The 13,225-nt window shown below is 44.7% G+C and overlaps 1 protein-coding gene across 2 annotated transcripts in view; it reads right to left on the bottom strand.

Annotated features, from left to right (window-relative positions):
• Positions 1-13,225, bottom strand: part of LOC130373918 (mitogen-activated protein kinase kinase kinase kinase 4-like) — a 45,333-nt gene that overhangs the window by 22,441 nt on the left and 9,667 nt on the right. For both annotated transcript variants that reach the window (XM_056580578.1, XM_056580579.1), the window contains exons 3-8: positions 2,411-2,467; positions 2,131-2,256; positions 1,771-1,881; positions 1,193-1,283; positions 749-879; positions 408-462 (exon numbers count right to left, since the gene is read on the bottom strand). In XM_056580578.1, the coding sequence (XP_056436553.1) occupies positions 408-462; positions 749-879; positions 1,193-1,283; positions 1,771-1,881; positions 2,131-2,256; positions 2,411-2,467 (571 nt within the window). The remainder of the gene's footprint in view (positions 1-407; positions 463-748; positions 880-1,192; positions 1,284-1,770; positions 1,882-2,130; positions 2,257-2,410; positions 2,468-13,225) is intronic.

Genomic DNA, 13,225 nt, shown 5'->3' with positions numbered 1-13,225 from the left:
TGATGGGTCCATGTGACACGTATTAACTTGTACTTTGCGGTTTAATTAAGAGCAGCACTAGTGTCTTGGGTGTTCGACTCCCGTCCGAAAGATTATGTGTTCAATCCCCATAGTCAACAGCTTACTGGTTACTGGCAAATAGAGCAAGACGGCTTAACCCTTACCTGCTCCTTCAAGTCCTTTTGGATATCATCTGCTAAATGATGCTAAATAGTAACAGCCATGGTACGTTTGAAATGGCCTTGTTGCATATCGGCTACAGTAGACTAAGTGAATTCCCTATATGGAGTGCTAAGCTCGAGTCTTAATCTCCTCTTTGTTGATGCTGCTGTGTTTGTACACACCGTGTAATGACAGTAGTAGTAGCTAAATGTGAGATGTGCACGTGGTCTCGCACGAGGACTTACGCGGAGCCCCCTCGGCCATCTCGATGGCCGTGATTCCACAAGACCACAGATCACTCTGCGGAACACAACAACGGTCAGCACCACGCAACACCGCAAATCTTATGCCGCGTTGCGTCCATCTTTCTGTCTCAAACCGTCAATGTCAAAAACGTTCTCCACTCTTGACTCATGATTATGGTTATGGTGCGGTGGTATTAGTTCTTAACACCACAACTGCTCTTCGCTGCGTCGTCTCAGTTAGCATGGTTACCCCGATTCTTACACTGTTGCCTAAGTTACCTTGAGTCTGATCATGTAGTCTGAGTTAGCATGGTTAGCGTTGTTACAGCGTGATTTCATACCCGGTAGTCGTATGTTGCATCAGGGTTTTCGTCACAGGCGATGACCTCGGGGGCCATCCAATAAGGTGTCCCGATGAAGGTGTTCCTCCGACCCACCGTTCGGTCCAGCTGAGCACTCACCCCGAAGTCCACTGGAACCAGTCAGAACCGGTTAGAATTAATTAGAACAGTTTATAACTAACATAGCAAGTTAGAACAAGTTATAAAAGTTTTGAAAAGGTCGACCAATAGAAACAGGTGAGAAAAGACTAAAACCAGTTAAGACTATGTCATAAAAATAAAGATAGAGAAAAGTAGTATATAGAACAAAATAAAACGTATAAAATAAAATGGAAACGTAAAGCACTCTTTGTATGGCAGTTTTGCAAGAAAAACTGTCTTATAAACATTTTATATGGCTAAGCCTGGACTAAGCCAGGCTAGCAGAAAGCTCTACGGACGTACCAAGCTTGACCTCGGCATTCTCCGTCAGAAGAACGTTCTGTCCTTTGATGTCTCGATGGATCACATGATGGGCGTGAAGATGAGTCAATCCCTACGCAGAGATTCACAAAAGAACAAATGTGATGAGATTACTCATCACATTTGCATAAGAGTACACAAGTAATCCTGAGGGAAATCGTTTGAGGGACAGTTGCTGTGCTCAAGATCTTTTTCTTTGGTGAAAATAATAGTTCATACGCCACTACACACACAGGTTAGCTGAAGAGCGAGTCTGATTCAGTATATGTGTGCCTCTTAGTACTAGTCTGAATAGCGGGAATGCACCCAGTCGCACCCCGTTCGTTATATTCATAATAGTGCTAATTCGAGGACTTTCATCGATTGCCTTAGGCTCAATCTAAATTGTGCAACCTCATTTGTTGATGGGCAGCGACATTTGTAGAAATAAAAACCATTGGAGCTCTTAGCGATTGAAACTTTAAATATGTTTAAGTTTATATCCCAGTGTTTTTGGAGCTAAACTTCATCTCCCAGCATGCCCTGGGGAGGTGAATGCTTGGCGCAGGGTGGAGAGTTACCCTGAGGATCTCTCGAGAGATGTAGGCGATCCAGTCCTCCTTCAGTGTGTTTCCCTTGGTGTTTTTCACCAGGTCTGTGATGGAGCCAGCACCACAGAACTCCATCACCAGCTACACACACACACAAACACACGCACAACAAACAAAGGCATGTTCAGGGATCGCACATTATAGAACTACGATGGCTAACGTTCAATGCAATGGTGGACAAACAAGACTTTTAATATTTATAAAAAGAAAACTTGAGAGGACAGAGTGTTGTAATCATAATAATCTACATTGATTCGTAAAGTAAACATTTTCAGATTATCGGATTATTCAATCCGATAATCTGACACATTATTCAATGTGTGTGTGTACCCAGAGCTGGTCATCGTGACCCGGGGGGCTTTTCTTGATGAAGGCTCCGTAGTACGTAGCTATGTTCCTGTGGTGGGAGTACTTCTTCAACATGTTGATCTCCAGTTTGATCTCTTCCTCCTCGTCCTGCACAAACACACACGCACATACACAGACACACACAGTTTAAGGATGTTCAACATCATCTTTAACCTAACAGCCTGCAAATTAAGTCAGTCAGAAAGTTAGTCAGACAGAAAGACAGTCAGACAGACGTCAGGGAAACAGACAGATGACCAACCTCTGTGACGTCCATGACCTTGATGGCCGCCAGCTGGCCGGTCTTGACATGTCGACCCTGGAGAGAGACAGAGAGAAAATATCAGTTCACAAGGCCACACATGAACCAACAGGCTACATCGCTCAATGAAATCTTTATTAACTCTGCACCTCTGTAAAGTTACTTGAACAGCACTGCTATTCTGAAGAGCCAAATCTATCATGTAACGGCATTCGTTTTGGGGCCTGGTTTATCACTGATTGTAAACATCGCTTATACTTGCGTTCCATAACGCTACAACACTGTGATGTTACGTCATGCCAAATCTATAAGGCGGGTTTAATGCTAACGGTAAACTAGATAATATGACACCAGAAGCACTGAAACAACACATGACTGTGATGGGAGGGATTTAATCAGGAGTGAATCAGGACACATTGGGAATATATTTGGGAAGTATATTTGCTGTAGTATTGCAAAGACGACCTGGTGACTCAGAAACTAAACAGCTATTTTAAACATAAATAAGAACTTCCACGTCGTGTTGTCTTTAATCTAAAGCCACGCCCTGTTGAGTCCTTGCTACCTCATCACAAACACGCATCATGAACACTAACAAAATGCATTAGAGCTTTGTGTGTGTGTACGTTTGTGTTTTTGTGCATGTGTGTTTGAGAGTAAAGTTAGTGTATGTGTGTGTGTTTGAACACAAACACAAGACAAAGACTGGTTTTAAGCCTCTTGCGACGCACTTTCATCTGCGATCACACCGCCCCCATAGTGGCGCTAGCAGCTCTAGACTAGGGATGACATCATCCCTCACACAGACGGAACCGGGTGGGGGGTGCGTGTGTGTGTGTGCAGGACCGTTATATGTGAGCCGATGTAGGCAGAGCCTGTCTTGTGTGTCTGCTTGTATACGTGTGTTCCAAGGGTTTTATCTGATTAAGTCAGAGCACACACTTAGCGGGAGTGTGTGTGTGTGTGTGTGTGTGTGTGTGTGTGTGTGTGTGTGTGTGTGTGTGTGTGTGTGTGTGCAAGGGAGAGTGTTTTATAAAGGCTGTCACATGATTCCATTGTGTGAAATGGACACCTGAGCTGCCAATCCCCCCCGTCTGTATGTGAGAATGGCGCGGCCCGCGGGCAATGATGAGAGGTTAGCCCACCCCAACACAGCAGGGGGGGGGGGGGGGGGTCCTGTACTAAGCAATCTCAGAAATCGACCATGCTGTAGTGTGGCACACTAAACTATACTTTGATATTATGCCATACTAGGCCACAACACAAACATTAACCCATTCCTGTATAATATACTATTCCTACGACCCTAGTCTGTACTGCACTATACACTAAAACTACACTTTAATACTACTCTATACTGCAGAAATTAGGCTGCGCTGCCGCAGTGCCCTTTGGCCAGAGATGTCGGATGCTCTCCTTCAGATCCTCATCTCATGCCTGACCACATGCTGAGTCAACTGTTCATTTGGTAAGACACACACGCACGCACAAATGTACACACACACACACACACATTATACAATACTCACACAACAGTATACACATGCATACACACACAGACCAGTGACATCATGACAGACTTGACAAATGGGCCAAATCTCTTGTAACTTTAGACTACAACCTCTCGGTCAAACTTTCTCTCGGTTTCTTTCTGTCACTTGCTCACTTAGCTTGTCTGTGTATATGGCTGAATGTGTGTGTGTTCTCCTTGTGGCAAAAGGTGACCTCAGAAAGCAGACAGTAATAATTATAAGGACTCCACACACACACACACACACACACACACACACACACACACACACACACACACACACACACACACACACACACACACACACACACACACACACACACACACACACACACACACACACACACACACACACACACACACACTTCTTGAGGATGACATCATCCAACTTATTTAAAAAAGAAATCCCTCTTCTTCGAATCAACTTGTGTCAAAGGGTAGCAACTATACAACACAGTTTCTTTCACATCCATTAGAGTGGAGACACTAACTCACAGTTATCGTAGAAGTTAGTTCTCCAATAACTAAGCTATCCATGTAACAGTGTCCCATGACAAGCAAAGGGGAGGGGGGCTCATCCACCATTTAAACACTTAACACCCAACACACCTCTGGCTGTTTGTCTGTAGAAAACAAACCAAGCTTTGTCCTTCTAATCCTCATCTTCCTCCAAACCTCCGCCAGTCCCTTAGTCACCCTCCGTCCCCCCCAAGCCCCCCTTCAATGCGTCCCAGAATGCACCACTCCCCTGACATCACCTCTGGTTCTAGTTCTGCTGCTGGACTGGTTTCTGCTGACTACTGAGGTTCTGTTAGTCAGCACAAAGAGGAAGAGATGAAAGCCAGCGTGACCTCCTCCTCTCCTCCTCTTCCTCCCTCTCCCTGTGGCTGAGGGTTCCTAAAGTCGGCTGGGGAAAGCAACTGTGTGTGTGTGTGTGTGTGTGTGTGTGTGTGTGTGTGTGTGTGTGTGTGTGTGTGTGTGTGTGTGTGTGTGTGTGTGTGTGACTCCACTGCCATGGCATTTCCTCCAGGGGAAGTGGAGAATCTCTTTCTTCTTAGCCCTCAAACACACGCACACGCACACGCACACGCACACGCACACACACACACACAGACACACACACACACACACACACACACACACACACACACACACACACACACACACACACAGTGAGACAGACAGAGAGATATAGAGCGAGACAGGATCCCATTTAAAATCTGGCTCAAAAGATTGGACTCCGTTAATGAACCCATTTCCCGTCGTGGTTGCGAGGTCTGGGGTCCGCTTGCCATTTAAGAATTTGCAGAATATAAACAAGATAACCTCGAAAGAACAAAATTTGAAAGAAAGCATTTAGATTTTAGCACATTAAATAAAGTGACCCTGACACGCTCCCTAGATAACAGAGATAATCTAGAGACTCTAGAGGGATGCCCCTTTAGCCCGCTGGTTCTTGGACACACCAGACAAAGACCTCATCAGACTAAAGCAAGTTAAAGCCACTTGGAAATAATCACCCAAAAACCAGACCTAATTGGAATGCTATTTGGCCTTTGACAGCGAACACAAAGTGGCCGAATACGAATACCTGAGCACTGGGACAGATCCTAACTACTAAAATCCCTGACTCTGAAGGGAAGAGGTGAGCACAGCCTCACCATTGAGAGAGAGACGCACAGGCAAACCTGGCTCCCAGGAGAGACAGTGCACCCAATGCACAAACAAATGAGGTTGGAACCGAGCTGCAGGTTTTAACTACCTGCAAATTACACAAAGACATCAGTAACACATACTTCCCATAGATAACCCCCCAAACCATGACTGATAACTAGGGGTGTAACGGTAGTCACGGTTCGGTTTGTCCTCGGTTCAGACATCACGGTTCGATACGAGTTCGGTAAAATGAAGGGAAAAGAAAAAACAAAAATCCAGAAGGCAATTCTTTTTTATGTGCATGTATCAGGTTGTACCACCTGGTGTCATACAGTCTCTCCCCTGAGCTAGCTGCAACAGCCTGAACTGTGAAATCTAATATGTAAACAGTAAAAAAATAAGTACCCTACATCATCTCAAGACGAATGAAAGCGTAAAGTACACAGAATTACAGCCACTATGAGCCAGTCCCCCAATGAGCTTTCCACAAACGTGCTGTTTTTTAGAGGCGGCTCAAGGTAGAGGGTGGGGGTGTGTGGCCCTGAGCAGCTTGCGGCCACGGTACGATGCACTCTGTTTACAGTGGATGTATCGCAATGGCGAGGCGCACACAGCTTTTTGGCCGTGTTCTGTAAATATTCTAGAACACTCCGGGTGCTCCAGCGGGAGCTCTATATCTAAATAATATCATATTATGCATGGATATCTATATCATATCATATATATTATCATGGCCAAAAGCTGTGTGTGCTTCCAGACGATATTATGAAACATCTAAAGACTGCATCGGGTTTTCCGACGTCTCTGGTTCTTCCACAACAATCGGTAGTAGACTGAACCGTGACATGGCGGAGAAAGGGATTGTTGCCCGCGATTATTGACCGCGATTGTCTCCCGCTGGAGCCCTGCAGCGGGCAGCGCTGAGGCGGTGGTGCCTCGGAAGCGGGCAGCGGGCTCCGGCGGGAGACAATCGCGGGCAACAATCCCTTTCTCCTCCATGTCGCGGTTCAGTCTACTTCAGCGAGTCAAAGCCAAAGTTCCTTTCCCCCAATTCCTTCGGAACCATGGCTTAGACAACCCCCACTACGAGTCTCGTTGTGGAAATACCAGAGACGTCAGAGAACCCGACGTGCTATGCGCCATAACACGCTCGGCTACCTAGGCGCCAATCAGGGTTGCAGTTTAGTTATCCCTGAAGAAATCGCGTATCTAACATTAGTTCCACATTAGATTAATTAATTTGCACGCCAGTTTTATTTAATTCTACACCGTCTATTCTCTGTGTAAATCCATGCACTGAACCGTCACGTCTGTACCGATTCGGTTGAATACGAATACATGTATCCTTACACAGGTAACAAAGATCTGCTGGGTAAAGTACAGCAATGTGCAAACACAGAAGCAAGATTTGTGACCTATCTTGACAGGTAAAGGACATCCAATGTAATAAAACCACAGACAGACGATTTCTCATCTGTGTGTTTCCATACCATGCTGATCTCTGCACATAGACATACTGTACCTTCAAACATAATAGATAACTTTCAATTAAATGGTACATTTTTGTATGTATATTCTTAACTAAAATGTCGACATTCTTCTATTTTTATTTTAAGTTATCATTCCTCATCTGCATATACAGTATAGGCGCTTTGCAAAAAAATAAACACATGGGCATTTACAGAACACAAACACAAATAAGCCACAACACAAATGCAAAAGCCACCACACAAATGCAAAAATGACAACACAAATACAAAAGCCACAACCTCATAAGGGAAGTGATTGTCACCAGATTTTGACATTGAAATGGGCAGACTAATATTGAAAGGGGACTATTATTGCCGACCATGTGGAAAAGTAAGGTGCCTTCCCGGTTTGATAAGTTTTATCCGATTTGGATCGGATGTAACCTGCATTCTGAAACAGCGTTTTGCATTTCTTGGCCGATGCCGATAAGCCTGGCACAAGTGAAGGTACCGTTTCAAATACAACCATAAGTTAATCATCGCCATAAAATAAATATAATCTCATTTTGATATCAATTAAACGTTTATGTCAGGTACAAATAAAAAAAACTTTTTGCTTACTGTGGCAGTTGAATCTAAATATATGGTTCATGGATCATTATAAATAGGAGGCTAAGCAAGCACATTTAAGACATCACTTGGGTTTGGATTTTATAGACTCAATAATGATTCCAAAAAAAGATTCATCAATTTATTGACTATAACAATAATAGTCAGTTGTAGTCCTAGTTTAAAATAATACTTATTTTATTATTAGACTTAATTGATCCACTTTCAATATTGTGTAAGTATATACAAAAGTCTGCTGGCAATAATATACCCGGTTCATTGTCAACATCCATCGATGCTCACTTCCGCTATGTTGTTCCTTCTATATTTGCGTTGTTGTTATTGCACTTGTTAAATGTTAAGTTCTGTGTTGCCTTTTGTGTTTGTGTTTCAGTTTATGCGCTTCCGTTTTTCAAATTTACAATGTTTTGGATCTATGGTTTGGTCGATGCATCTCAGACAGCATACTAAAGCTAAAATGTCCCGTTTGTATTCTTAAGTTAAGAGAGAGGGACAGAGAGAGAAAGGCAGTGTTTAATGGGCTGTGAAATGGGGGGTTGTTGAGGAATGTGTGTTTTGTGTGTGTGTGTGTGTGTGTGTGTGTGTGTGTGTGTGTGTGTGTGTGTGTGTGTGTGTGTGTGTGTGTGTGTGTGTGTGTGTGTGTGTGTGTATGTGTGTGTGTGTGTGTGTGTGTGTGTGTGTGTGTGTGTGTGTGTTTTTCTTTCATCACGTAACGACTCTGTGTCTATTTTCAGCCCTAACTTGACCTACAATCTGGAAAACAGATCTCTACACACACAGTAGGTCCAGCTAGCTCAAACAGCCAAGCATGCTAACAGAACACAGTAGGTCTGGCTAGCTCTACCAGCCCGGTATGCTAACACCACACCATAGGTCTGGCAAACACTATTAGCCCTGTTTGGTTACACAACCCCATATATCTGGCTAGCACAGTATGCTAACAGACACAGTAGGTCTGGCTGACTCTACTAGACCAGTATACTAACACAACAAAGTAGTTCTGGCTAACTCGACTAGCCCACCATACTAACACAACAGGTCTGCCTCAATGCCAAAAGTTTATATTAGCACCTTTACATTGCATGTCTCTAGTAACCACACTAAGCATCCTACTTCTCTGTAGAAAATACTGATATTACAGACTGGAAGGTGTGTGTGTGTGTGTGTGTGTGTGTGTGTGTGTGTGTGTGTGTGTGTGTGTGTGTGTGTGTGTGTGTGTGTGTGTGTGTGTGTGTGTGTGTGTGTGTGTGTGTGTGTGTGTGTGTGTGTGCGCGTGTGTGTGCGTGTGTGTCTGTGTGTGTGTGTGTGTGTGATGGTTATCAAACTTTACGGCAGGGACTGTCTATATGTTGATTGCCTGAAGCAATCTCAACAGTCAGACCTAATTAACGTAAACCACAACTAACAGGAAATGACTCAATATGACCTTAACTTAAAGAGCCAGGCAACCAAAAATAGTTTTTTTCATAAGATCTCTTGTACGATCGTCAACAAAGTAATCTCTGTCATTTGGTCACTGCTACTGAAATAAGACCCTTAAGAGCGTTCCACTCAATTGCAACGTTCTTTTCGTGACATCCGAGTGCCTTTTACCACGTCCAATGAAGCCCGGCGGCAGGGTCTATGTATGGACGTTTTAAGCTCTGTCTGGGCAGCAGTTCACTACGACGTTCATGAGAAAGTTTAGCTTTCCGGACAACTCAGGCACATGGTGCGTGTGCCTGGTGAGGCTCTGTCGGAGCAGTTTATTAAATGTCCGACTCTGAGTGAGGGGTAGCTTTGGGGGGTTACCGGATACATATATTATAACGCTGAGGTGTGTGGATGGTGAGGCGCAGTCTGAGCAGGAGTTTAGTTCCTGGACGCCTATAACACTGTGGTGTTGTGCATTTCATATAGAGTCGCCGTGGGTCGTAAACATGGGGATAACACGCCCCCCTTTTTCCTAAAACTCTCAGCCTCAAACACATTTTCCAAATCTCATTGTGTTTGAATCCCAGCTAACACAGTGGCTCTTTAAAGGGTTTTACAATTTTTTTTTGGTTTGAATAATCGTGTTACGCTTGTAAAACGGGAAACGTCAAACACAAACAGGAAACCTGATTTCATTAAGTTATCAACTCTACAAAAGGGCTTTCATAGATGTTACACTGATTTTATTCCTCATTTCCGCCTAAAGGTCAGGGCATTCCCGTCCAGTCCTCCGAGAGACAGCTGATTCAGCGGGTGTTCGCCGTTTACTATAGACGAGGAGACCTACGGTGTACCTCGCATGCAAATGTACAGATGGCGATGGACTAGTACTGGGTTGCATCTCATGGATTCCCCCTTTATTCTCCTTCCTCTCTCCTCCCTCCCCCGCCCTCCTCCTCTCCCCCGGGGAGTCCAACTCATCAGCACGCGTGAGAACCTTTACACCTTCCGGCCGCCGCACGGTCGCAGCCCGTTTTGACGACCCGCTCGTGCTAGTCAGCTGCTCCGTCCCTGGTGGCGCCGTGCGTGTGTACGTTCGGGCGACCTACTTTCCCCGGTCACTGATGCAACATGGAGAGTCCTGCTGCAGTCTCGCAAGAGCTACGCTCCACTCTGGAAAACCACCAGACCACCTACCTCTGTAGCAATATCCACACAGGGACTCTGGAACTGAACTTTAACCGTTAGAACCCCTAGGCAAGAACCTAGACCAGTAGAATCGAGACCTGTGGAACCTAGACTGCAACAGATACCAGTAGAACCTAAAATAGAGCCGGACCTAGACCGATACCTAGATCAGACAGTTATCACTAGACTAGGAATAGTTGTGCATCAGTGTCGTTGATGTTTGGGTTCCAATGTCTGTCGGGGTCTGTAGGGGGCGGTGGTCGGACACTTAACGTCTTGAGAGAAGCAAAACATCGCTTCAAGAACCCTGTCTTTTCCTGCCAGACAGGAAGTCAGTTAATTCAGCCGCAACACAGGAAGGAAGTAGTTCTCTCTCCCCTCCCCTCACGTCCAGAGGAACGATGGGAGATGCACCCGACATTTTAGGTTGGGAGTTGGGTTCAGTGGAACTTTCTCCAGTCGACTCCCCTCACCTCTTCAAAGAGCGGGTGGTAATGGATGGGTGGGGAGGACGGGCAGGGGGGGTAAATATAGGCCACCGGCGTGCCCAGAGACATGCGGTGGGTGGGAGGGGTCTGTGCTGACGATGGGGCATAATAAAAGACTGCAGGGGAAGGGCGAGGCGAAGTTAATTAGGAGGGAGATGTTTAAATCGACTGCAGCACGGAAAAGAGTGTTCGCCATTCCATTTATGTTCTTCCTATAGCCCAGTTAAGTTTAGCCAGGCACGGGCAAGTATAGTCGGCTCGCCTTAAAATAAAAGTGCGAAAAGTGGAGATAATAGGCATGCATGCATGCATGCCAAAAAAGCGCGCAAAAAACTAACTCTTGAGCTGGGATAAATGTGGACAAGGAGACACTACTACTTTAGTTTGGACAGAATTGGGGAGCAGTAAAATTGGCTGAAACTTACTTTACCGCTGCAATCATTCCAATAGGCTGAAGGCCAACAGCATCATTAAGAACATTTAAAGGCCCAAAACACAAAAATAAGTTATTTCTCTCAGGCATATTATTCAAGCCTTTGCCTGAATAGGAAGATTGCTTTTTATGCCTCAAAGAAATCTCCCTGTGGCTTGGATGCCCATAACAAACGGGCCAGGTCCTGATATGTAGTTGACGGTTTGGACGCTATACATAGTTGTCTACTTCGCATAGCCTGGTAAATGTGAATCACCTCACCTCATCCTCACATTGCTACAGTTACACACTGGCTCACTTAGATCACTTGTTCCCTCCTTCCCTATAGGGACGGTGATGACAATGAAAACCGCGATGCATCATGGAATATAGTGCGGAAATAAGGGTGGGTCAGTGGTACACTTATTTTACGGTGCATTGTGGATATAAAGTAGTGCACAGTATCAGGTATCCAGAGTGGTAGCCAGAGTAGAATATAAGGTAGCAAGCTTGTTACTTAAAGTCGCTGTATGTAAGATGCGAGAATTGTAAAGTAAGAATGCAGAAAATATCAGATTTGGAAAATAGGCAACCCAAGAAGAATCCCCTTCCTCTCTGCTCTCTTCCTGAGAAGTGTTGCACCCACGCAACTGTGATTAACGGCAATAAATATCTAACATTGAAATTGTTTCATCCAGACATAGGCACGCAGTCAACCAAAACTTCTCAGAGCTTTTACAGATTGGATTGCTTTATGGATGCTATAGCCATAACAATTCCACTCAAATAATAGCACATACATCGTACAAATCTTCAGATACTTTTAGGTTGTCTTTAAGGTTTGGTAAGTATGTATTTATTTTATTTAAATCATCAATTATTCCATTCCATACACTTTGAATCATTGTGTAACAGCTTTATATCTTTACAGGAATGTGGGTCATCATCATGAGTTTTGATTATGGTGATACACTATGGAGGTATAGCCCATCCCTGACGAGAGAGAGCCGAGGGAGGGATTATAAGAGAGAGAGGGAGACAGAGAGAGTGTGGAAGAGAGAGTGGTTGTAAGATAGAGAGAGAGAGAGAGAGAGAGAGAGAGAGAGCCTATCTATCCCGACCAGAGAGGTATAGCGCTGTAGAGATTGTCTCCCATTAGCTATAGTGTAAGACAGATGTGCTGAGAAGATAATTCCAGACCACATGACCAATTGACCAACAGAAAATCCATCACTATTACATCATCCCTCCAACATCCTCCCCACCAACATCTGCCAACCTCTTCCTCAGTTCGGCTACTGGCTTATGATGTCATCAAACTGCACCAGGTGCTACGGCTGCTCAGCATGACGGAGGTAAACTGATAGCCACAGGCTAACAGTTTTACAAGCTCTGAGATAGTGAGCAGAGCCCAGAGCCCAGAGCCCAGAGCTAATGCTAACGCTAACGCTAACGCTAACGCTAACTAATCCATACAGAGGTGCATACACGGCAAAGAAATTGGACAATTCTGATGTTCAATTGCTCTGATCAAATGGTAGGGGGGGAGACAGGAAAGAAAGAAAGAAAGAAAGAGAGAGAGAAGAGAAGAAAGAAAGAAAGAAAGAAAGAAAGAAAGAAAGAAAGAAAGAAAGAAAGAAAGAAAGAAAGAAAGAAAGAGAGAGAGAGAGAGAGAGAGAGAGAGAGAGAGAGAGAGAGAGAGAGAGAGAGAGAGAGAGAGAGAGAGAGAGAGAGAGAGAGAGAGAGAAGGAAACTGTGGTTACAGGATGTTTACTCTGAAGGAAAATGGCAGGAGGATAAAATGGAGGAATAGAGAGTGGGGGTTATTGTGGGTTAGTGTGTGTGTGTGTGTGTGTGTGTGTGTGTGTGTGTGTGTGTGTGTGTGTGTGTGTGTGTGTGTGTGTGTGTGTGTGTGTGTGTGTGTGTGTGTGTGAGTGTGAGTGTGTGTGTGAGTGTGAGTGGGAGTGGGAGTGTGTGTGTGTGTGTGTGCATGCGTGTGCGTGTGTGTGCGTGTGCGTGTGCATGTGT

The sequence above is a fragment of the Gadus chalcogrammus genome, chromosome 20 (assembly GCF_026213295.1).
Source record: "Gadus chalcogrammus isolate NIFS_2021 chromosome 20, NIFS_Gcha_1.0, whole genome shotgun sequence".
Lineage (NCBI taxonomy): Eukaryota > Metazoa > Chordata > Actinopteri > Gadiformes > Gadidae > Gadus > Gadus chalcogrammus.
Note: the sequence above shows the minus strand (reverse complement) of the source record. Positions and strands in the feature narration are given on the sequence as shown.